This window comes from Macaca fascicularis, chromosome 6 (genome assembly GCF_037993035.2).
Source record: "Macaca fascicularis isolate 582-1 chromosome 6, T2T-MFA8v1.1".
Lineage (NCBI taxonomy): Eukaryota > Metazoa > Chordata > Mammalia > Primates > Cercopithecidae > Macaca > Macaca fascicularis.
This window is the reverse complement of record NC_088380.1, coordinates 83,353,227-83,377,429: the sequence shown is the minus strand read 5'-3', so window position 1 is coordinate 83,377,429 and position 24,203 is coordinate 83,353,227. Positions and strand designations below refer to the sequence as shown.

Here is a 24,203-nt window from a genome sequence, read left to right as displayed (position 1 = left end):
TGAGCCAAGATTGCACCTCCAGCCTTGGCAACAGAGCGACACTCCATCTCAAAAAAAAAAAAGGAAAGAAAACATTCTTAGACTATAAACCCTACAATAGAACTGAGTACTGCTGTCCCTTCAAGGTAACAGTAGTTGGTGTAATGGATACAATTTTCTTTTTGTTTTATTTCAGTTCAGCAATCAGCAAACATTGGGAGGCTGAACTGGCTACCCTCAAAGGAAATAATGCCAAACTCACTGCAGCCCTGCTGGAGTCCACTGCCAATGTGAAACAATGGAAACAGCAACTCGCTGCCTATCAAGAGGAAGCAGAACGTCTGCACAAGCGGGTAATTTCAGGGCTGATGTTTACAGGGATTTAGGGCTAACAGGTTTTCTTGATCAGAAGAAATTTGCATGTAGATTCAGCACAGGAATATCTTCCAGTTCTAGGATGTCAGGACATATATATGGGTTGTATTATATGCATTTGTTTGGTTAAGAAAAATATTTTCCATAGTTTAATGAGAATGAAGAATATATGCCTTTTGAAGTCACTAAACCATGTTGATTCCCTGTATTGTCCATGGGGACTAGCAGTAATGCACAAAGTACATAAAAGCACTAATGTATTAGTGCTAGTTGATTAGTACTGACATGGTAGTTAAAGTGTGTGCTGAGAAAAAATTCAGGGAGTAGTTTAATTAGAATTTCAGCTTTGGGTGTTGACGGTGAAGCGGGAATGCTTTTTCCTGAGTTGTGCGGGGAGGGGATTCTCCATTTCTGGTTTACAAGATGAGAGTGTTCCAGAGTGTGAATTCCAGTTCTGCTGGTTATTATCTATATGATCTTCAATAAGTTATTTCCTTCTTCCAGCTCAGTATTCTCATCTGTAAAATAGGAATAACAAGTACTCTGTACAATTCCTGTGAAGATTAATTGAATACTTAATTGGCATGTAGTTGCACCGAGTCAAAAATATGTATCTGTACAATTCCTATGAAAATTTGTTGAGACACTTAAGTGCCATGTAATTGCACTGTCTCAATGAGTTGCAGTGAGTCAATAAGCTGCTTTTATTATTTTCTTTTTAAAGAAGGAATAATTTGAAAAATACAAGTAGAAAATTATTAACTTTGGTAATATTAGAGATTTGTTACAGAAAAAGAAAATCAGAAATTTCAATACCATTAATATCAGAAGCCCAAATAATTACTTGTAAAGTGTTTTAATGCTTCAGGCCAAGAGTTTGAGATTAGCCCGGGCAACATAGCAAGACCCCATCTCCATTAAATTAGCCAAGCATGGTGACACACACTGTAGTCCTATCTACTTGGAATGCTGAATGGGAAGGATTGGTTGAACCCAGAAATTGGAGGCTGCAGTGAATTATCATGGCCCCACTGCACTCTAGCTTGGGTGACAGAGCAAGACCTATCTCTAAAACACAAAAAAAAACAAAAAAAGAAGTTTGTTTTTTTTTTAAATTCAAGGCATAGAAGTGCTTCACCCAACAGATGCCTTTAATTTCTCTTTTTAAAAAGGATTCCAAGCTGGGCACATTGGCTCACATCTATAATCCCAGCACTTTGGGAGGCTAAGGAGGGCAGATTGCTTGAGCCCAGGAGTTCTAGACCAGCCTGGGCAATATGGCGAAACCCCGTCTCCACTAAAATACAAAAATTAGCTGGGTGTGGTGGCATGTTCCTGTAGTTCCAGCTACTCAGGAGGCTGAGGTGGGAACATCACTTGAGCCCAGGAGGCAGAGGCTGAAGTGAGCTGAGATCACACCACTGCATACTCCAGCTTGGGTGACAGAGCAAGGGAAAAAAAAGGAAATGGAGTTGAGACAGGGAGGAAAAGTTAGAAACCTGAGTAAATGTTATTCTATTCTGTGTATAAAAATTAACTTAGATGGGGGAAAGGAGAGTTGTTTAATGGTTATAGACTTTCAGTTTTGCAAGTTAAAAAAGTTCTGGAGATCTGTTTCACAGCAGTGTGAATATACATACTTAACACTATTGAACTACACAGTTAAAATGACTAAGATGATAAATTTTATGTTATATGTTTTTTACCACAATTAAAAAAAAACAATTTATGATAATTATCATAGCCAGAAAATATTAAGGAGCTATCATGTAGTCATTTTTAATTGTGTATTGGACATCGTAAATGAGATGTTGCAGAGACCACAGATTTTGTTATTTTTGAACAATATTCAGTTTTTGTTTCAGCAGGCAGTTAAATTATTTGGGGATTATCTTGAATTTGTGGAGTTGTGTACTTATGCTTTGTTAGAATTCATTTATTTCAATTTTGCTGTAACCCTAGGGTAAATCACATTGTCCTAGGAAATCTTTATCTCTAAGACATAACCCTTCCAAGGTTTCACTGAAAAGCTTGAGGTATTTACCAAGGTCCTCTAATTTAGCAGGGACTAGCAGAACTTCAAACTGTCATCTCTGTGTTGAGTACCATCACAGTTTAGTTCTTTCAGCCTTCCACCTCTTTTCCTACTCGTAGTTGTTCCAGGTGTTCTGCAGAGTCCTAAAATTCTCAGGCTCCTCAGAGAAATAAGACTATGGATCTCTGTTTGAGTTCAGTCAAGCAATGCAGCCAGACTGCAGAGTGCCTTCAGGCAAAAAGATGTGGAAATGTGTATATCACCCAAAGTAACTGCTTTCTTACAGATGTGGAAATGTGTATGTCACCCAAAGTGACTGCTTTCTTGCAGTCTTTTGCCCAATTTGGTTACTCACCAGGTCCTTCAAATAGTTGACTTTTACATTTTGCCCACAATTTGCAATTGTTTTCTATGGGAAAGTTACTCCAATAAAAACTATTTCATCATTATCAGAATTGGAACTCCCCTTAAGGAATTTATTATATAATGAGACAAAGAAAGCAAATACATATTAAACAATAACTGAAATAATTCCCAAGATTTTTGAACAGATGCTTGGTTTTATGAACCAGAGGAGAGCCTTGAAGGCTTGGGCAGATAGGAATGGCTTTCTGGAGAAAGTACGTGCTGAGCTAAGAGTTAAGGGTTTGGTTAGGTCCGAATGGTTTTCAGAGGCAAGAGAGGACATTCTAGTTAAATCAACAAGTTGGGAATGAATATCACTTGTTCTTAGGACAAGGAGATTTGCCTGCTTTTAGTTGGAAGTATGCACTGAATATCTTGGGCAGTGTGGATGGTTGAGAAGGTTGGGGCCAATATACAGAGGGTCTGAGGGTTTAGATCTGATATCGTAAAAAGATGAGCTGCTGGAAGTCTTTGAATGGCGGAATCACAGGAATGAAAGATGAATCTGTTAGCAATTTGCAGAGAAGAATAGGAAAAGGTTATAATTAAGTCCATTGGGAGGCTGTTGGTTTTGTTCAGGCCTGGGTGATAAGGGTTTATAACGAGGCTATTAGTATATAAGAAGAAAAGAAGAAAATTATTTAAGAGATAGAATCACAGAATGTAGAGGGTAATTCGATATTTGGAAAATGCCAGGGAGAGGGATTTATTCTGTTTCCTTAGTAGTCTAGAATTTACTATTTTCTAGTAAACCAAAATTTTGTGAGTACATGATATGTGTAAAGAGCTGCAATAGGGTGTGTGCGTGTGCGTGTGTATGTTTATGTTGACTTCTATTGTTGATTCTAGTTTGGGATGGTATAAATTTAAGGACAGTGCCCCTCTCTGTTCTCTCAAAAAATACCAAGTGCTCATTAAAAGTTATATTAGTCTTTGGGCCCTCGGTAAATTCTTATTGACTAACAAAATTTTATCTTACCCATAAGAGACACTATTGATGTAAAGTCATTCTAGTATCTAATGATTTAAGTTGTATTTTAAGCCTATTTTCTCTTCCAGATTCTCTTACATGTTGGAAATGTATTTGAAAAAATTCTCCTTCTGCAAAGCCAGTTTTCAGAACCCATATTGAATTTGAAGGCTACAGATGAAGGACAGATGGCCATATCTGATCTTGAATATGTTTTTGGAAGAAATTTTTAAAGAAGACTTTCATTATAGGGATTCTCTACTGTCATTAATCACTTAATTTAAGTTATCGTAACCTTTCCATGACCAAACCATGTAAATAATTATTTCCTTTGGTCTTTTTCCCTTTTCCTAGTTTTATATTCACTCTACCTTGAGTGTCTTAATATTTCTCAAATTAATTTTTATGTGTTTATTCAGAATATACTCTTCACTTATTTGGGGCTTTGTCTTTAGCAAGAAACTCTTTAAAGTTGAACTTTAAGTTAATCTGTGTTCTCATTTAATTTTAGGTGACTGAACTTGAATGTGTTAGTAGCCAAGCAAACGCAGTACATACTCATAAGACAGAATTAAATCAGACAATACAAGAACTGGAAGAGACACTGAAAGTGAAGGAAGAGGTATTTGCTGCTTTTTACTCATCTGTAATCTAGCTAACATATGTGTAGATTCCATGTCAAATTTAAAGGTATTTTATGGAATAAAGTCAGGTTGTGACCTTTTTTTTAGGATGAAATTTTTTTTGAGTGTTATTACACTTGCTCACATTTTCCTTTTCCTTATTTCTGTTATTGTGAACTGTGGTGAGGCAGTCAGACTGAGATACCACCTATTGCCTTCCAGATGAGAGTTGCATTTATACAGTCAACAGAAAATCATTAGGGGTTAAATGGATTTTAAAAGCTGTTGCTTTCTCTGGGTTCCAGTCAAAACTTTAATATCTTAGGAAATAATTATATCCACAAAGCTTGAAGCAACATTAAAATGTTCAGATTGTTATTTCAAAGCAGTACTGTACCAGAACCACCAAGTTAGACTTGTTACTGTTGCTTAAGATTATTCCGTTCTAGACAACGTACTTATAAAGATAAATTCATCCCTCTAAAAGTCAGTATGAAGGAATGTTTTTAAAATCATCTTTTTCTAAAATAAATAATTTCAGGGAAAAACAAGACCTTCCTTTTCCTTGATATAGTTTAAATACTAAGACATTTCTCTGCCTTTTCTAGGAAATAGAAAGATTAAAACAAGAAATTGATAATGCCAGAGAACTACAAGAACAGAGGGACTCTTTGACTCAGAAACTACAGGTGAGCTGTAGTAAAAATTGTTATTCATTTCTGCATGGAAAGGCATCATTTTTTCACATACCAGCGACTTTTTTTCTGAAACTCCATTTTGTAGGTTTTGGTCATTTTTCTTTTCCAGGACTTCTGATTCATGACTAATCTTTGATTTTTAAAAAGTTATTGGTAGCTTCATCTATGTAGCTTATAATTATCATAGATGGTCATTTATAAATTGTAAATTATTTAGTAAATTCTTTTGGAAATTTCTACTTTTAATTAAAAAACAAAAATACCCTGGGGTTGGGCGTAGTGGCTCATGCTTATAATTTCAGCACTTTGGGAGACTGAGGAAGATCACTTGAGCCGAGAAGGTTGAGGCTGCAGTGAGTTATGATCACACCACTGTACTCCAGCCTGGGCAACAGAATGGGATCCTGTCTTAATAAAAAGAAAAAGAGAGAGAGAGAAAGAAAGAACAAGAAAGAAAGAAACCCTGAATTTAAAGAAAAATTTGCAAATTGATTTTATTCAATTTCGGAACATTACTCTTTTTTTTTTCCCCCACAATGTACTAATGTATGAATTATACCAATAGCTGTGCCCTAATGGAACAAAAGTTAGTACTCTTCGTTCTTCAGTGTAATTAATTTTATTCACTTTTTTTCTGCATAAATAGTATGCTTCCTGATTCCAGTGTACAAAAAACATCATGTGTCAGTGGTAGTCAGACATGGTAAGGGAAGATTTCTCAGAATTCATTACCAAAGTCTTCTCTTGCCAGCTCAGGCACTTTTCTTACACCCTCAGGGTTAGGTGCCTCAGTAAAGAAGGGTTAGGATGACTTTGGGGAGTAGAAATAAGTATATGTATAGAGTGAGGATTTTGGGATAAGGCATAATAAGAAGGACCTGAAAGCCCAGGATTGGAAAGAGGATCTAGATTATAAGAAGAACAGCAACATTTATTGAGTACATATCAGACACTGGGCTTAGCACTTTACCTGTATTATGCATTTAATCCATATAACAGTCATAATAACCCAGACAAAGAAACTGAAGCTTGGAGAGGTTAACTTGTCCAACCTATATGTAAATGGAGACAGTCAAATTTTAAAACCCATGTCTTTGACCACTAAAATAATAAAATACATTATTTTAGTGGTCAAAGACATGGGCTTTAAACCCCTTCATAATAACCCTTCATGAAATAAACAGATTCCTTATATAAAATGGAATATTTCCCTCTCCCCTTCCCATCACTAGCTTTCAGTAGTCTGGGAAAAATGAGATCACTTGTTTTGGTTGGCCCTATTAAATGCTGTTTGTATATTTTAATTGTCCATATAGATTAGTGGTCATCAACTTGGGGCACTTTTGAAGCCCAGGGGACATTTAGCAATGTGTGCAAACATTTTTTATTTTCACAGTTGGGGGGCACCACTGATACCTAGTAGACAAAGCCAGAACTGCTGCTATGCCTCAGATTATCCAACCCCAAATGTCAATAATGCCAAGGTTGCGAAATCCTGATGTAGAACTTAAATATGAAGCATGGAATCGGGGCTGGAAGAAAGGGGGAAATTCAGTCAGTTTTGTCTTTCATTTGTTTTGGTTTTTGAGTACTTGCGATGATTCAGGCATATGTTAAGCACTTAACTTACATTAGCTCTAGTTCTCACATTAACAGTTGGGGTATCCCCATTTTCAAAGAGAAGACAGCAGTTCAAAGGTGTTAACAAGTTTAATTAAGGCACTTAGCTAGAAAGTAATGAGGCTTAGATTTATTTCATTCCAAAGTCTGTTCTTTCTGTATTACCACACTTCTTCAGGCAACAGTCAAGTCATCCTTAATGATTCTTTTAAAAAATATTTTCAGTTATATACACATTTACATTGTCTCACTTATGAAGAGAAACCAAGAGATGATATATTTATATCAAATTTCCATGTTGATAATTCTAAATGTATTTGAAGCCAGGCATAGTTGCTCATGTCTATAATCCCAGTGCTTTGGGAGATTGAGGGAGGAAGATCTCTTGAGGCCAGGGGTTCGAGGCCAATCCGGGCAACATAGCGAAATGCTGTGTCTACAAAAAATGAAACAGTAGAATTAGCTAGGAGTGGTGGTGTGCACCTGTAGTCCCAGTTGCTTGGATCACTTGAGCCTCACTTGAATTGGGAGTTGCATTGAGCTATGATCATACCACTGCACTCCAGCCTGGGTGGCAGAATGAGACCCTTTCTCAGTAAATGTGTGAATGAATGGATTTCATTATAGAGCAGTAATTGAATTTTATAGCTGGCACTTGAAATTGTGAATATAATTCTTACCCATCATTTCACTGAATATCAAAAATATCATCAAAACAACCTACCTGGAACAGGACAGGGAAGCTTTTAGAAAACTCAAGGATGAATTCCAAAAGCACAAGCTACAGAAAATAACATATTTTTTCCAATTCAAAATAATTTCCTCCTCTGCAGCCTTCTCCCTCCCACAGAAACATCTTCTGTTTATCAAAAGTCCCAGCACCCTTGAACCTCCATTCATAAGTTCAGTACAGAAAATTGGGATCATTAAATTCCTTGGATGGAAAAGAATCCTGAAATTGCAGTATGTAGAGTTGGGTTAGAGGTATGAATGTGGATAGAAAATGTATAGTTATGGGTAAATTAAGGATACCATGATACAGTTTTTCTAATTTATGAGTTTTTGATATTTGGCAGTATTTGGATATTTGTTATAAATATCTATGAAAAACATGCCCATTGTAAAAAAATTAGAAAAATTTCAAAACATATACTTAGCAAGGTAAGTATAAAATCATAATTATATAATATTTAAAAAAATCATAATCCTATTATCTTAAGGCAAAGTAATTGGCATTTCCTTGTCCCAGTGTTTGTTTAGATAATATTTGCTTTACAAGAAATGGATATAGATGCAATTTTTTTTATATACGTTGTTATCTAACTTTATGTCATAAGCTCAATGGCTGCATAGAATTCTCCCATATAGAGGTATCATAGTTTTCTTCCAGCATTCCTATAGTAATGGCAATTTGTTGTTTCCAATGTTATGCTATAAATAAATAATATTACAACCTTTTTCATAAACCTTTGCCTTTCTGATTATTTCTTTAAGATAAACTTTCAAACAAGAATTGCTTGGTGTCAATGTTTTAAAATTTCTTATGCTGGGAAATTGACATCTGGAAAAGCAGGGTACCCACTGGATATTGGTACCCCCCGGACCCCTTCTTTGCCATCTTTTAAGAAATGAAGTGACTCAACTATTTAATTAATTTTTAAATTATGAACAACATTGAACAATTTTTCACATGCATTTGGTCTTTATCTGTATCTTGAAGTCACAAGTGCATTTTCACTTTAGAGCATGTGGAATATCTTTACCTGGAACTCTTTACCCAGATCTTCAGATGGCTGGCTTCTATTTTTAGTTTAGGTCTTAGTTCAGATGTTAATTTCTCTGACGTCCCAATTTACTCACTATGCTACAGTCCCCATACCCCATCCCAGGTATTTTTTTGTAGTATTACTATTTTTTATTTTCCTTTTAGTACTTATCACTATCTGAAATGATCTTGTTTTTTATCTATTTTGTTTTTAAACAATTTATTTTTATTTCAATAGATTTTTGGGAACAGGTGGTGTTTGGTTACATAAATAAGTTCTTTAGTTAATCTTTTTATTTTGAAATAATTTCAGTCTTACAGAAAAGTTGCAAGAATAATACAGAAAATTTTTATATACCCTTTACTTACATTCCCCAAATGTCAATTTTGGCTATATTTGCTTTGTTTTATTCTGGATGGCTCTCTTCTCTCTCTCTTCCTCTCCCTTCTTTTCCCTCCCTCCCTCCCTCCTTCCACCCCCTCGTAAGACAGTGGTAAGTATTCATGTATTTGTATCTAAGCACATCTAAGCACAGAAAACGTAGAGTAAAAATACAGTAGAAACGATAGAAAAGATACAGTAAAAATACAGTAGAAAAGATAAAAAATTGTATACTTGAATAGGACACTTACCATGAATGGAACCTGTAGGATTGGAAGTTGCTCTGGGTGGGTCAGTGAGAGAGTGGTGAGTGAATGTGAAGACCTAAGATATTACCATACACTGCTGTAGACTTTATCAACACTGCACTTAGACTATACTACATTTATTTTTTTAAAATGTTCTTTCTTCAGTAATAAATTAGCCTTAGCTTACTGTAACATTTTAACTTCATAAACATTTAAAATTTTTTTAACTTTTTACTTTTTTGTAATAGCTGCAAACATGAACACGTATTCAGCTGCACAAAACTATTTTCTTTATATCCTTAATCTAAAAATGTTTTTAAAACTTTTTAAACTTCTTTCAAAAAATGAAGACACAAACACATATATTAGCCGATGCCTACGCAGGGTCGGGATCATCAGTATTACTGTCTTCTACCTCTACATCTTGTCCCACCGGAAGGTCTTCAAGGGCAGTAACGCATGGAGCTGTCATCTCCTGTGATAACAATGCCTTCTTCTGAAATACCCCCTGAAGGACCTGCCTGGAACTGTCAGATAATTAATGTTTTTTTAAATAAGTAGAAGGAGTACACTTTAAAATAACTTTAAAAGTTTATTATAGTATAGTATAATAAATACATAAACCAGTGACATAGCCATTTATTTTTATCAAATATTATGTACTATACATCATTGTATGTGCTATGCATTTATACAACTGATAGCACGGTAGATTTATTTATATCGGCATCACTACAAACACATGAGTACTGCATTGTGCTGTGACGATATGGCAGCTGCTGGGTGATAGGAGTTTTTCAGCCCCCTTATAATCTTATGGGACCACTGTTGCATATGCTGGTCACAGTTGATCAAAACATTGTCATGCTGTGCATGACTGTATTCAATGGGAACTCTTACACTTCTTATTTGGTGTACTTGTTCTTTCTCACTTTCTTTTGTGATTACCTAAAGTTAGTAGTGATGTGTCTACTTTGTGAATTTTCTTTTTCTTTTCTTTCTTTTTTTTTTTTTTTGAAACAGGGTGTCGCTCTGTTGCCCAGGCTGGAGTGCAGTGGCGCGATCTCGGCTCACTGCAACCTCCGCCTCCCAGATTCAAGCTATTCTCCTGCCTCAGCCTCCTGAGTAGCTGGGACTACAGGCGCCCGCCACCACGCCCGGCTAATTTTTTGCATTTTTTTTGTAGAGACAGGGTTTCACTGTGTTAGCCAGGATGGTCTCGATCTCCTGACCTCGTGATCTACCCACCTCGGCCTCCCAAAGTGCTGGGATTATAGGCATGAGCCACTGCGCCTGGCCTTTTTTTTTTTTTTTAATACATAAAAAAAAGATTTTGGCCAGGTGCGGTGGTTCACACCTGTAATTCTAGCACTTTAGGAGACCATGGCGGGAAGATTGCTTGGGTCCAGCAGTTTGAGACCAGACTGGACAACATGGCCAGACCTTGTCTCTACAAAAAATTAGGCAGATGTGGTAGCACCTACTTGTGGTCCAGTAGCATCTACCTGTGGTCCAGTAGCACCTACCTGTGGTCCCAGCTACATGGGAGGCTGAGGTAGGAGGAACATTTGAGCCCAGGAGGTTGAGGTTGCAGTGAGCCATGATTGTGCCACGGCACTTCGGCACTGGAGACAGAACAAGACCTGTCTCACCGAAAAAAAAAAAAAAACCCACAAAATTTTGATTAACTAGTAAATGCCACTTATGAATTTACCTTATGAATTTCTATTTTTATCTTATTTATTCCTGCCTTGTGCTTTGTTTGGTTTTTTAGGTTTCAGCATTTTGAAAGGGGATTTAATTTCTTTTTTTCATTCTTTCACTTTTGTTTATATATGTGTTTCAGGCTATTGATCTTCCTCTGATCATTGCTTTAAGTGTATCCCATAGATTCTGATATTTAATGTTTTCATTATTATTTCTGGAAATTCTGTAATTTTGACTTTATTTCCTTTTCATACAACAGCTGTATGAAAAGTATAAAAGGTCCCTTAATTTCCTGGTGGAAGGGTCTTTTTAATCTTTTGATTTAGTTACTAATTTCTAGTTGTGTTGCATTGGGATCACAGGGTTTTATTTGTATAATTTCTATGTTGCATAATTTACTGCTGCTTTTTTGGTGACCTAATATTTTATCAGTTTTTTTGAACGCTCCTTGTGTGTCTTGTGTACATATACTTGGATAGTGCTTTGTGACCCAACTGAAAATATTTTTTAGTAGAGAACTCATTCGTGTTTATTGATGTGATTTTTATGTTTGGTCTCAACTCATCATTATGTTATCATTTCTGTGTGTGCATTATATTAATAATTTTTCTATATGATGTGTTCTTTGCTCTTTTTAACTATCTTTTGCTTTTTAAATGTCTCTTAATATTTAAAATGGTCTTAATTTTGTTGTAATAGTTACCTTTGAACTTCCACCCCTTTAGAATGCTCCTAGTCACCTGTGTTCATATTTAAATATATACTATCTGGTTTGTTTTTTGGGGTTTTTTTGTTTGTTTGTTTGTTTGGTTTTTGTTTTTGAGACAGTCTCACTCTGTCACCCAGGCTGGAGGCCAGTGGCACAATCACAGATACCTACAGTCTCGACTTCCTGGGCTCAAGCATTTGTCCCTACTCAGCCTCCCGAGGAGCTGGGACTACAAGTGTATGCCACCAAGCCTGGCTAATTTTTAAATTTTTTGTAGAAATGGGGTTTCACTCTATTGCCTAGGCTGGTCTTGAACTCCTGGGCCCAAACAATCCTCCCACCTTAGCCTCCCAAATTTCTGGGATTATAGGCATGAGCCACTGCGCCTGGCCTGGTGTGTTAGTTTTTAATGATATCCTTTGACTCTGAACTATTAACATACTTAACAATAATGTGCTTATTCTGCTTTCATTTTCCCCTTTCTCTTCCTGTTTTTCGGTTGCATTATTTCTACCTTGTCAGAATACTTAACAGATTATTTTTTAACCATCGTCTACATTTGTTTTAGTCTTTATACATTAAATATATTAAATGTTTACTGTCTTAGTCCTTTTGTGCTGCTATAACAGAAAACTACAATCTGGGTAATTTATAAAGAACAGAAATTTCTCACACTTCTGGCAACTGGAAAACCGAGGTCAAGGTACGGGCAGGTTTGGTTGTGGGACTGCTTTCCCCTTCCAAGATGTTGCCCTCCAGAGGGAATGCTGCCTCCTCACGTGGGGGAAGATGGAAGAGCAAGCCAGCAACACTGCAGAGGAAACCTCTTTTATAAGGACCTTACTCCCATTCATGAGGAGAGGAGCCCTCATGACCTAATCGTCTCTTAAAGGCCCTACTTCTTAATAGCATCTCATTGGCCATTACATTTCAATACTTGAATTTTGGAGGGGACACATTCAAATCATAGCACTCACCATCAGTCCTTTTTCTGAAGTTTCCACATGATCTCTTGGTTGGATAAAGCTTATCTTCTTGTAGATGGTTGCAAAAGAGCTCATGGATACATATTTTCTGAGATCTTGCTTGTTTAAACTTTTTTTTTTCTCTCATATATTCAGTATTGGGGTGACAACTTGGCAAGATATTTAATATAAAATCCCTGGTTCATAATTTTCTTTCATTGAATTACTTGAAAATGACACTCCATTATACAAGGGTTTTGTATATCTCTTTTGAGAAATCTGATTCCAGTCTGATTCTCTTTCCTTGTAAGTTTTGGATTAATTTTACTTGTGTGCCCTGAGGATTTTTCTTTTATTTTTAAAATAAAGGTTAAATGATATACTAGAATATTTCACAAAATCCATTGTTGAGGATGTTTTCCCAGGTACACAGTGGGCCTTTTTAATTTGTATATCCAGGTTTTTCTTTATTTCTAGGAAGTTTTCTTGCATAAAAGTTTTAAATACTAGTTCTGTTCTAATGTGTTGTTTTTCTTCTTCAGGAGCTCCAATTTTATGTAATTTGATTTCTTGTCTTTTGCAACCTCTTTTTATTTTCTCTACTTTATCTCACTTTCATTCTCTAGGATTATTTAAAATAATAAGTAATAATTGAATGAAAAATAGTTTTATTCAAATCTATTTTTCCTTGGGTCCTTATAACTCAGTTTTCATTTCTGATAGATTTTGCCTTTTTCTTCTGTTTCTTTCATGAGTTCAATCAACCTTTCTGTTCTTTGGAGTTCTGTTTGTTTTACCCATTTCTATTCTAAGTTTTTCAATATATAATTCAAACTTGTTTTTAAATGCTTATTTGAGAATATTTAGTTCAGAGTGGAATATTGTGTTAGAATTTTCTTCTGCTTCATAGTTGGTTTTGGGCAGATTCATCTACTCAAGTGTTTTTAGCATTTTCTGTTTTCTATTTCCTTTTATAATAGTTGGTGTAGATGAAGATTTCTTACACTTTTGCATTTTGTGGATAGAATAGCAGTGTGGGGTGGTTTATAAATTATTAGTTCAAAAACACCCTCTTTTGCAGAGACAGTTGGAAGAAAGATTGTATGTCCTTTAATAGTTTAATTGTCTTTGGTCTTAAATTTTCCTTTCTTGCTTCTTTTTCCCTTTACTCTGAAAGATTCTTTTCTCTTCCTTTTATCTTCTGCTCTTTGGAATTGTCTTCAGCCTTTCTAAGACTACTTCCTCAAGTTTCGTTTATACTGTTAAGTTCCTTTCTTATAATCTGCTCTGGTTTTCTAGTTTTTTTTCGGTATTCTGGCATTCACACTGGTAATGGTCTTTCTCTTTCTTGGGGTTACCGTAGTTTAGTCTGAGGACTTTTGTTCTCTTCTGGGCATTGCCCCCACAACTCTGCCTTCCCTTTTGCAAAGGGTTAGAGTGAGAGCTTGAGAAATACCTCTGCTGGAAATTGGTGCTTATATTTTCTAATTAAAGGCAATTTGATGTTTGTATTGTTCTGTGTCTTCTAGTTATGTCAAAGTCATGGAATTTGCACACCTTTGTATAGTTTATACAGTTTGGGGAGGATAGTTGGTAGATTGCGGTATACATAGTCACTGTTACCATGGCTGCCCAGAAATCTATTCTGTTTACCTCTTTATTGCCAGTGTCTTCCTTTTAGAATGTATGTTCTATTAAAACAGGAATCATCTTTGTTTTATTTACTGCTTTATCCCCAATGCCTAGTACACAGAAGATGTAATTGTTGAATAAGTTCTTCAAAATGTGTGTGTATGTGTTTTACCCATTTTTCTTTTAAATTATTCATACTTGTCTTGATTATTTATATTTCCTATTATATAGAAGGTTAACAATCTTATAGGGCAATAATACATCTTATTCATAAGAGTTTAAGATGTATATCAGATGTCAGTTTTTCTACAGCTTTTATTTAGATTAAATGATGCAAGATTTAAGTTTATAGAAAATTAAAGCTGGATTTGGTACTGTAATCTCAGTACTTTGGGATGCTGAGGAAGAAGGATTGCTTGAGACTAGGACTTTGTGACCAGCCTAGGCAACATAGGAGGACCCTGTCTCCACAAAAATATTTTTTAAATTGGCTGGGCATGGTGGTGTGCACCTATAGTCCCAGCTACTCAAGACTCTGAGTCAGGAAAATCAAGGGAGGGAGGAGGGGGAGGAAGAAAGAGGGAGGGAGGGAAGGAAGAGAAAGAAGAAAGGAAAGGAAGGAGGGAAGGAAAGAGGAAGGAAGGAAATTAAGCTAATCTGCCCCATTAGTGGTATTTATAATTGTTATTTAATTTTATTGTAATCATTGTAGTATTTTAGGCTCTTTAACAAATACAGAGCATAACCTCCTGCCCAGTAGGATTTTATACTTTGTTTTCGCCTTTGTTTCCTTTTATTGATAGATAATATTTTGCATATTTATGGGATACATGTGATAATTTTTACATGTGTAGTCTGTGTAATGATCACGTCAGGGTGTTCAAGGTATTCAGCTCCTTGAATACTTATCTGTGTGTTGGTAATATTTCAGTCCCTCTCTTATAACTACTTTGAAATATACAATATATTGTTGCTAACTATAGGAACTCTAGTCTGCTATCAAACATTAGAACTTATTTCTTCTATCTAACTGTAAATGTATACCCATTCACTGATCTTTTTTCATTTTCTCCTCCCACCATCACACCTTTCCCAGCTTATGGTAACCATCATTCTGTACTCTTATGTCCATGAGATCAAGTTCTTCAGGTCCCACTTATCAGTAAGAAGATTCAGTATTTGTCTTTCTGTACCTGGCTTATTTCACTTAACATCATGACCTCCAGTTCTATCCATGTTGCAGCGAATGAAATGATTTTACTCCTTTTTAAGGCTGAATAACATTCCATTGTATATATACCACATTATCTTTATCCATTTGTCTGCTAATGGACACTTAGGTTGATTCCATGTCTTTGGTATTGTGAATAGTGCTGTGATAAACATGCAAATGTGGGTATCCCTTTGATGTACTGATTTATTTTCCCTTGGACATATATCCAGTATTGGGATTACATGATTGTATGATAGTTTTTTTATTTTTAATTTTTAAAAAAAATCTCCAATAGTTTTTAGTAGTTGTACTGATTTACATTTCCACCATCATTGTGTAAGAGTGCCTTTTTCTCCGTATCCTCACCAGCATCTCTTCTTTTTTGTCTTTTTAATGATAGTTATTCTATCAATTCAATTCTGATGTTATCTAAAAGTGATAATAATGGCCAGTGTAATCACAGTAAGATGATAGCTTTTCTTTTTTCTTTTTCTTTTTTGTCTTTTTTTTTTTTTTTTTGAGACAGCGTGTCACTCTGTCACCCAGGCTGGAGCACAATGGCACGATCTCAGCTCACTGCAACCTCCACCTCCGAGATTCAAGCTATTATCCTGCCTCAGCTTCCTGAGTAGCTGGGATTACAGATGCCCGCCGCCATGCCTAGCTAATTTTTGTGTTTTTAGTAGAGATGGGGTTTACACCATGTTGGTCAGGCTGGTCTGGAACTTTTGGCCTTAGGTGATCCACCTGCCTCAGCCTCTGAAAGTGTTAGGATTATAGGCATGAGCCATCACCTGGCCATAAGAAGATATCTTATTTGGTTTTGATTTGTATTTCCTTGATGATCAGTGATATTGAGCATTTTTTAATATACCTGTTAGCCATAATATGTCTTCTTTTGAGAACTGTCTATGTCCTTTGCCTACTTTTTAGTGGAGTTATTTGTGGTTTTTTGTTGAGTTGTTTGAGTTTCTTGTGTATTCTGGATATTAGTCCCTTGTCAGATGAATAGTTTGCAAATAGTTTCTCCCATTCAACAGGTTGTCTCTTTGTTGATTGTTTCCCTTGCTGTGCAGATGCTTTTTAGTTTAATATAATCCCATTTGTCTATTTTTGTTTTAGTTGTCTGTGTTTTTGAAGTCATAGACATAAAGTCTTTGCCTACACCAATGTCCAGAAGTGTTTTTTAAAATGTTTTCTTCTAGTAATTTTATAGATTTAGGTCTTACATTTAAGTCTTTAATCCATCTTGAATTGATTTTTATATATGGTGAGAGATAGAGGTCTCACCCTATCTCTGAGGGAAAAGCTTTTCCTCCTTCATTATGATGTTAATTGTGGGTTTGTCACTTAGGCTTTTATTATTTTGAGACATGTTCCCTCTATACCTAGTTTTTTGAGCATTTTTATCATGAAGGGATGTTGGATTTTATCAAATGTTTTTTCTGCATCTATTGATAATCATATTTTTTTCCTTCATTCTGTTGATGTGATGTATCATTTATTAATTTCTCTGTTAAACTATCCTTGTTTCCTTGGTATAAATCCCATTTGATTATGGTATATCATCTTTTTGATACACTGTTGAATTCAGTTGGCTGGTATTTTGTTGAGGATTTTTACGTCTGTGTTTATCAGCGATATTGGCCTATAGTTTTCTTTTTTTGTTGTGTCTTTGTCTGCTTTTTGGCATCAGAGTAACGCTGGCCTCATAGAATAAGTTAGGAAAAATTCCTTCCTCTTCAATTTTTATGGAATAGTTTGAAGGGGATTGGTATTAGTTCTTTATTGTTTCGTAGAATTCGGCAGTGAAGCCCTCTGGTTTGTACTTTTCTTTGTTTGGAGACTTCTTACTACTAATTCAGTCTTGCTACTCGTTATTGGTCTGTTCAGGTTTTCTGTTTCTGATTCAAATCTTGGTAAGTTATAAGTTTCCAGGAATTCATCCATTTCCTCCAGATTTTCCAGTTTGTTCGTGTGTACCTCATACTAGTCTCTCGTAATCTTTTGTATTTCTGTAGTGTGAGTCGTAATGCTTCCCTTTCCATTTCTGATTTTGTTTATTTGGGTTTTTTTTTCTTCTTGGTCTAGCTAGCGATTTATCAATTTTGTTGATCTTTTCAAAGAACCAAATTTTTGTTTCATTGATCCTTTATTTTTTTGTTTTGTTTTTTGGTCTTTATTATTTCCTTTTGCTATTTTGGGGTTTGGTTTATTTTTGCTTTTCTAGTTTTTGGGGCACATTGTTAGATTGTTATCTGAAATCTACGTTTTTGATGTAGGCATTTATTGCTATAAACTTGCCTCTTAGTACTGCTTTTGCTTTTGCTGTGCCACATGGAGTTTGGTATGTTATATTTCTGTTTTCATTTGTTTCAAGATATTTTTAAATTTTCATCTTAATTTCCTCATTGACCCAATGGTTGCTCAGGAGCATGTTGTTTAATTTTCATATATTTGTATAGTTTCCAAAGTTTTTCTTGGTATTGATTTCTGGTTTTATTTCATTGTGGTCTAAGAAGATAATACGATTTCAATTTTTAGAAATTTGTTGAGACTTGTTTTGTGGCTTAACATATGATCTGTCTTTGAGAATGTTCCATGTGGTAATGAGAAGAATTGTTGTGTAAGATGTTCTGTAGGCCAGGTGCAGTGGTTTACGCCTTTAATTCTAGCACTTTGGGAGGCCAAGGTGGACGGATCACAAGGTCAGGAGTTTGAGACCAACCTGGCCAACATGGTGAAACTCCGTCTCTACTAAAAATACAAAAATTAGCTGGGCATGGTGGTGGGTTCCTGTAATCCCAGCTACTCAAGAGACTGAAGCAGGAGAATCGCTTGAACCCGGGAGGCAGAGGTTGCAGTGAGCCGAGATCACACCACTGCACTCTAGCCTGGGCAACAGAGCTAGACTCCGTCTCAAAAAAAAAAAGTCTGTTAAGTCTGTTTGTTAACTACAATCTGTCCAAGGCCCAGTTTAAATACAATGATTCTTTGTTGATTTTCTGTCTTGATCTGTCTAATGCTGAGACTGGGGTGTTGAAGTACTACACAAATTACTGTATTGGAATCTATCTGTCTTTCAATCTAGTAATATTTACTTCATGAATTTAGGTGTGCCAGAAACATATATATCCTCTTGCTGGATTGATCTCTCTATCACTATATAGTGACTTCTTGTTTTCTACTGTTTTTGGCTTAGGGTATATTTTATCTGATATAGGTGTAACTACTCCTATGCACTTTTGGTTTCCATTTGCATGGAATATCTTTTTCCATACGTTTACTTTTGATCTGTAAGTCTTTTTACAAGTAAAGTATGTTTCTTGTAAGCAGCATATAGTCGGTCATAATTGTAATCCATTCAGCCAGTCTGTATCTTTTAAGTGGAGAATGTAATCCATTTTCATTCTAGGTTACTGTTGATATTTGAGGTTTTGTTCCTGTCACATCGCTAATTGCTTTCTGGTTGTTTTGTTGTTTGTTCCTTGTTTTTTCTCCTGTTGTTCCTTGTGATGATTTGGTGTAGTGATACCATTTGAATCCTTTCTCTTCCTTATTTGTGTGTTTGCTTTAACAATGTTTTATACTTTCATGTGTTTTCAGGATGGAAAATGTCATCCTTTCATTTCCAGACTTAGAACTCCCTTGAGCATTTCTTATAGGGCTGATATACTGATGATGAATTCTTTCAGCCCTTGGTTTTCTGGGAAAGACTTTATTTCTCCTTCATTTACAAAGGATAATTTTGCTGGATGTAGTATGCTTGGCTAGCAGTTTTGTTTTTTGTTTTTTTCTTTCAACACTATGAATATATCACCCCATTCTTTCCTGGCCTGTGAGGTTTCTGCTGAGAAATGCCCTGTTGGTCTGAAGGGGGTCCTTTTTAGGTGACAAGATGCTTATCTCTTGCTATTTTTAGAATTTTGACTTTAGACATTTTGACTGTAATGTGCCGTGGACAAGACCTTCTTTCATTTTATCTGTTTGGGGATGTCAGAGCTTCCTGTATCTGGATGTCTAAATATCTTGGTAGATTTGGGGCATTTTCATCTGGTATTTCATTAACTAGATTTTTCTACTCTTTTGCTCTCTGTTTGCCTCCTAGAACCCTGATAATTTGCATATTTTATGGCCACTTTATGGTGTCCCGTATGTCACAAAGGCTTTGCTTATTCTTTTTTATTACTTTTTCTTTATTTTTGTCTATATTATTTCAAAAGACTTGTCTTTGAGTTCTTAAATTATTTTTTCTGTTTGATCTGGCCTATTGTTGAATCTTTTGAATGTATTTTTTATTTTATTCAATGAATTCTTCATTTCCAGAATTTCTGTTATAGTGTGTATCTCTTTAGTGAATGTCTCATTCATAGTCTGAATTATTTTTCAGATTTCTTTGTACTTTTTTTTTTTTGGAGGTGGAGTTTTGCTTTGTGGCCCAGTCTGGAGCGCAGTGGCACGATCTCGGCTTATTGCAACCTCCGCCTCCCAGGTTCATGTGATTCTCCTGCCTCAGTCTTCAGAGTAGCTGGGATTACAGGCGCATACCATCATGGCCAGCTAAATTTTTGTATTTTTAGGAGAGACAGGGTTTCACCATGTTGACCACGCTGGTCTCAAACTTCTAACCTCAAGCAATCTGCCTGCCTGAGCCTCCCAAAGTTCTGGGATTACAGACGTGAGCCACTGCACCCAGCCTCTTTGTATGTTTTTTAGAATTTTCTTGTATCTCACTAAGCTTCTTTAGAATCAATAATTTGAATTATTTTGGGGGGACTTAATGAATTTTGTTTTGATTGGGATGTGTTGCTGGAAAATTATTCTTTTCCTTGGAAGGTGTTTCTCATGTTTGATATATTCTTACATTCATATCTACATATCTGGTGTAACAGTCACTTCTGCCAGCTTTTAAAATTTGCTTTCATAGGAGAATATTCTTTCCTATAGATGTATCTATGGTATTGGATGCACAGGGCACTTTGGCTTTTATTCTGAGTGTGTTCAGTAGCATGGTCTCTGTATGATTTATTTGGCTGTAAATAGCATCAATAGTACCTGTGATTTTCTTAGTGGCTTAGGGTGCAGTTATTAGTGGAGGCTGTGGTGAAATTTTGCTGGGGACTAGGACACCAAGTGGGCCAGTCTTTGGACCCTGATGGTGGCAGCAGTGGGCCAAGTGTGCCTGTCCTTAGGCTCCAGGGTGGTATATGCTTGCACCAGTGTTAGCAGTTCCAGGCAAGCTGATTTTGGGGTCTCCTGGTGTCTTGGAAGCCAGTAGTGGTAGCAGTGCAAGGGTGGGTGGGTTCTCTGACCCCTGGGCAACTGGTGTAGAATGGGCGATGGCAGTTGTGGGACAATCCTCTGTGTCTCGTGCAGTGCATGCTGGTGTTGGCAGTGGCTGCAAAGGGCTGGACAGGCCAGTCTCCAGGCCTGCAGGTGGCATGTGCAGGTAGGTGCCAGCTGTGGTGGTAGCAGCCGGAAAGGTAAGCCCAACCTCATTCCCCTGGGAGGAGTGTTCAGGTGCCAACATTGGTGGACTGGGCTGGGCAATCCCTTCACTTCCCCTACCCCCCGATTGTATGCTGTTACATGGAGGGGATCAAGGTCAGGCCAATTAGGCTAGTTTTTAGGCCTCCTGATGGTATGTGCAGGTGCCAGCCATGGTAGGTAGGTAGGGGCAGGGCAATCCCCAGGAATGCTCACATTGTTGCCCTGCTGCTCAGGAGGACAGTGCCACCTTCATTGTTAGCAGCCTTGGCTGATGCGTGGGAAGTGTGCACGCCACTTGTCCCTCAGTCCTGACGGTGGTAGCCTGTGCTTTGATGGCACTTAGCCTCGGTGCAGTAGCCCGCAGTCACTTGCACCTAAGCACTGGGTGTAACAGCCCATGTTTCTGTTGAGCCTTAGCCACAGCACTGCTGGGCTCTAGGACACCACAGTTTATTGGAGGTGGGCTCTAAAATGGTGCCTTGCTGCAGCTTAGGTCTCAGGGATTGTGTGGCACCCAGCGCTAGCGCTCTCCCGAGAACAGTGCTGTCACACAATCTCCCAGCAGTGTTAGTTTCCAGTGCCTGGAGAGCCAAGAGACTTTCCCATGGTTAGGATTGCAGGATTCATGGTGGAAATACGGACCACCGAGGTTCTCTTACCCTTTATGCATATTGGGGAATCTCAGCTCCCCACCAATCCTGGCCAAGCCGACTTCCTTCTCCTTCCTTGCTTTAGGTATTTCTTGTCAGTTTTTCTGTTGAATTCCAGTGCCCTCTCTTGGATAATCCATTTGTAGTATGATTAGTCACTATTTCGGTTCTTCTTAGTAGAGAAGGCAAGTACAAATTGCTTCTAGTCAGCCATCTTGAATCCTCTCCCACCTTTTAAGAAACTCAGAAGGGAGTTGATGATTCTGGTCTAATGTGCTTTATCAGGGCTGAACTATGCCTCTCTCTAGTTGCTCCTGGTGTGTGCCTTACATCAGTAAAGGAAAAGAGAGAAATAACAGAGCCAAAATGATAGTGAGCAGAAGAATGAGTTTGGATGGAGAATAAAAGGCAAGGCTGGGCATAGTGGTTCACGTCTGTAGTCCCAGCACTTTGGGAGGCCGAGGCAGGAGGATCACTTGAGCCCAGGAGTTTGAGACCAGCCTAGGCAACATAGTGAGACCCCGTCTCTACAAAAAAATAACAAATAGAAGGGCAAGAAGGGAAAGGTTGGTTGGAAAATATGAGCAAAAGGTGCTGAAGTTATTGCTGTTAGAATATATGTATATAAAATTCTCTCTCTCTGTGATAGATAGATAGATAGATAGATAGATAGATAGATAGATAAAAGGTAGACACCTGAGAAGTGCCACTCACTATGGCTTCTGTTACATCTTGGCCCCTGTGCTCTAAGTTGTCTATTCTTGCTCTAGGAACATATTCTCTTTGCCTAAAAATAGACTAGCACCATCAAGCAGTGTATTAGGTCCCTTTTGTTATCTAACTTGTAAAATTCCTGCAAACAAAGAGATGCTTAGAGTAGGAGATTCATTCTAGAGAGAATAACACAATTTTATTAGCTGAGGGAATTTTGTGTTTTGCTTGCTTCCATTGAAAATGTTTGGCTGTGTCATTGATTGGCAAGGAAACAAGGGAGCCTTTCATTTTTAGGAGGGCTTTAGAGGGCAAGCTGGGTGGTGCCTGGTGAAGTGGGTGTCTGCTAGTGAGTGACATTTGGTCTATTTTTATAGTTGGAAACATTCTACCCTTAAGCTTATTGTTTAAGCAGGCAAGAGAGCATGCTGTGCAGTCATGAGTGGAATTTTTATATTTGATCTCAGGATCTGTTTCCTTCCTCATAGTTAAAACCTCCATGTGTTTGGCTTCTGAATTTATAAATATTTTATTAGTTTCAGATTCTCTTCTCAATTTACTTATCTTGACCTTGCAGATTATCCAAAGTCAAGAGATTAGAAACATACCTGGCTAACATCTAACAGTCAATAGTTTGAGATTCAATTCCTTAAATTCTTCCTTTAAAAATCATTATAGCTGCTTGATTCCTTTCTTGTATTTTCCCAGGCTCTTGCAACTCATCTGTAGCATCCTTGCTTGAGCCTTGTCAAACCACTGACAAAGATAACTCAGAGTTATTACTTTTTAAATGTATTTGAGCCAATTTCCAATTTTTTTTTTTGGAGACAGAGTCTTACTTTGTTACCCCAGGCTGAAGTGCAGTGATGTAATTTCGGCTCACCACAACCTCCGCCTCCAGGTTCGAGCCATTCTCCTGCCTCAGCCTCCTGAGTAGCTGAGATTACAGGCATATGCCACCACGCCTGGCTAATTTTTATATTTTTAGTAGAGACCAGGGGATTCGCCATGTTGGCCAAACTGGTCTCGACCTCCTGACCTCAGGTGATTCAGCCTCCCAGAGTTCTGGGATTACAGGCGTGAGCCCTGCCCTGATTATTTTTCCCAAAAGTTTAATTTTTACATTGTGAGAAAATTTTAATTTTTAATTTTTTTTTCATTCTTTATCCAACTTGGGAGAAAAATTTTTGGGAAAAAGTGTCCATAAGTTCAACACCAGAGCTATTTTTTATTTCCTATTTCTACATTAATTCCTAGTGTTTGTCCTCATGCCTACAAATTTTTACCACTTTCAGTGAGCTACTCTATATTCTGTTCTTTTCATTTAACATTTACCAGATTGTCTTTCAGTGATCTATTTTTTTTAATTTCCACTGTCCTTTAGACTTGATTGAATTCCTTTAGAAATTAACATTTAAATGATGTATTAACATTTTGAAACATCTTATTTTCTGAGACTATCATGTTGTGTAACTAACATCAAGATATTTTCACTGTCCCATGTACTTTATATGTCTTAATGTAATTTGTATCAGTCACTTAGTTTCTCTCAAACGTAAAAGTGAGCTTTCCAGAAAGGATATATAACTTTCAATTCATTGCTTATCTGAATTGCTTATTTAAAGTGTAATAGTTGGCTTTCTCCCATTTTTCTCAATCTGATTTTTTAACCAAAATGAAATCATTAGCTTGATTTATGTCATTTTTTTTTTAGACTCACTTTATTATATTTGTCACATTTAGAGACATTTTAAAGGCAATAATAGGCCGGGCGTGGTGGCTCACGCCTGTAATCCTAGAACTTTTGGAGGCTGAGGCAGGTGAATCACTGGAGGTCAAGAGTTCAAGACTGGCCTGGCTAACATGGTAAAACCCCGTCTCTACTAAAAATACAAAAATTAGCCAGGCGTGGTGGCACATGCCTGTAATCCCAGCTACTCTGGAGGCTGAGGCAGGAGAATGGCTTGAACCCAGGAGGTGGAGGTTGCAGTGAGCCAAGATTGCACCATTGCACTCCATCCTGGGG

At 36.9% G+C, this 24,203-nt stretch overlaps 1 protein-coding gene across 4 annotated transcripts in view; it reads left to right on the top strand.

The window, feature by feature from the left end:
* The window catches only part of HOMER1 (homer scaffold protein 1), a 165,434-nt gene that overhangs the window by 111,929 nt on the left and 29,302 nt on the right, over nucleotides 1-24,203 (top strand). For 2 of the 4 annotated variants that reach the window (XR_006698755.3, XR_010587416.2), the window contains 3 exons: nucleotides 176-332; nucleotides 3,854-4,078; nucleotides 4,276-4,383. Coding sequence is in view for 2 of the 4 variants with exons in the window: in XM_065546403.1 (XP_065402475.1) it covers nucleotides 176-332; nucleotides 4,276-4,386; nucleotides 4,996-5,076 (349 nt within the window). In the remaining 2 variants the exon portion in view is untranslated. Of the gene's footprint in view, nucleotides 1-175; nucleotides 333-3,853; nucleotides 4,079-4,275; nucleotides 4,387-4,995; nucleotides 5,077-24,203 lie in introns of those variants that run through there. The other 2 variants (XM_065546403.1, XM_015451631.4) reach the window with 1 other exon arrangement.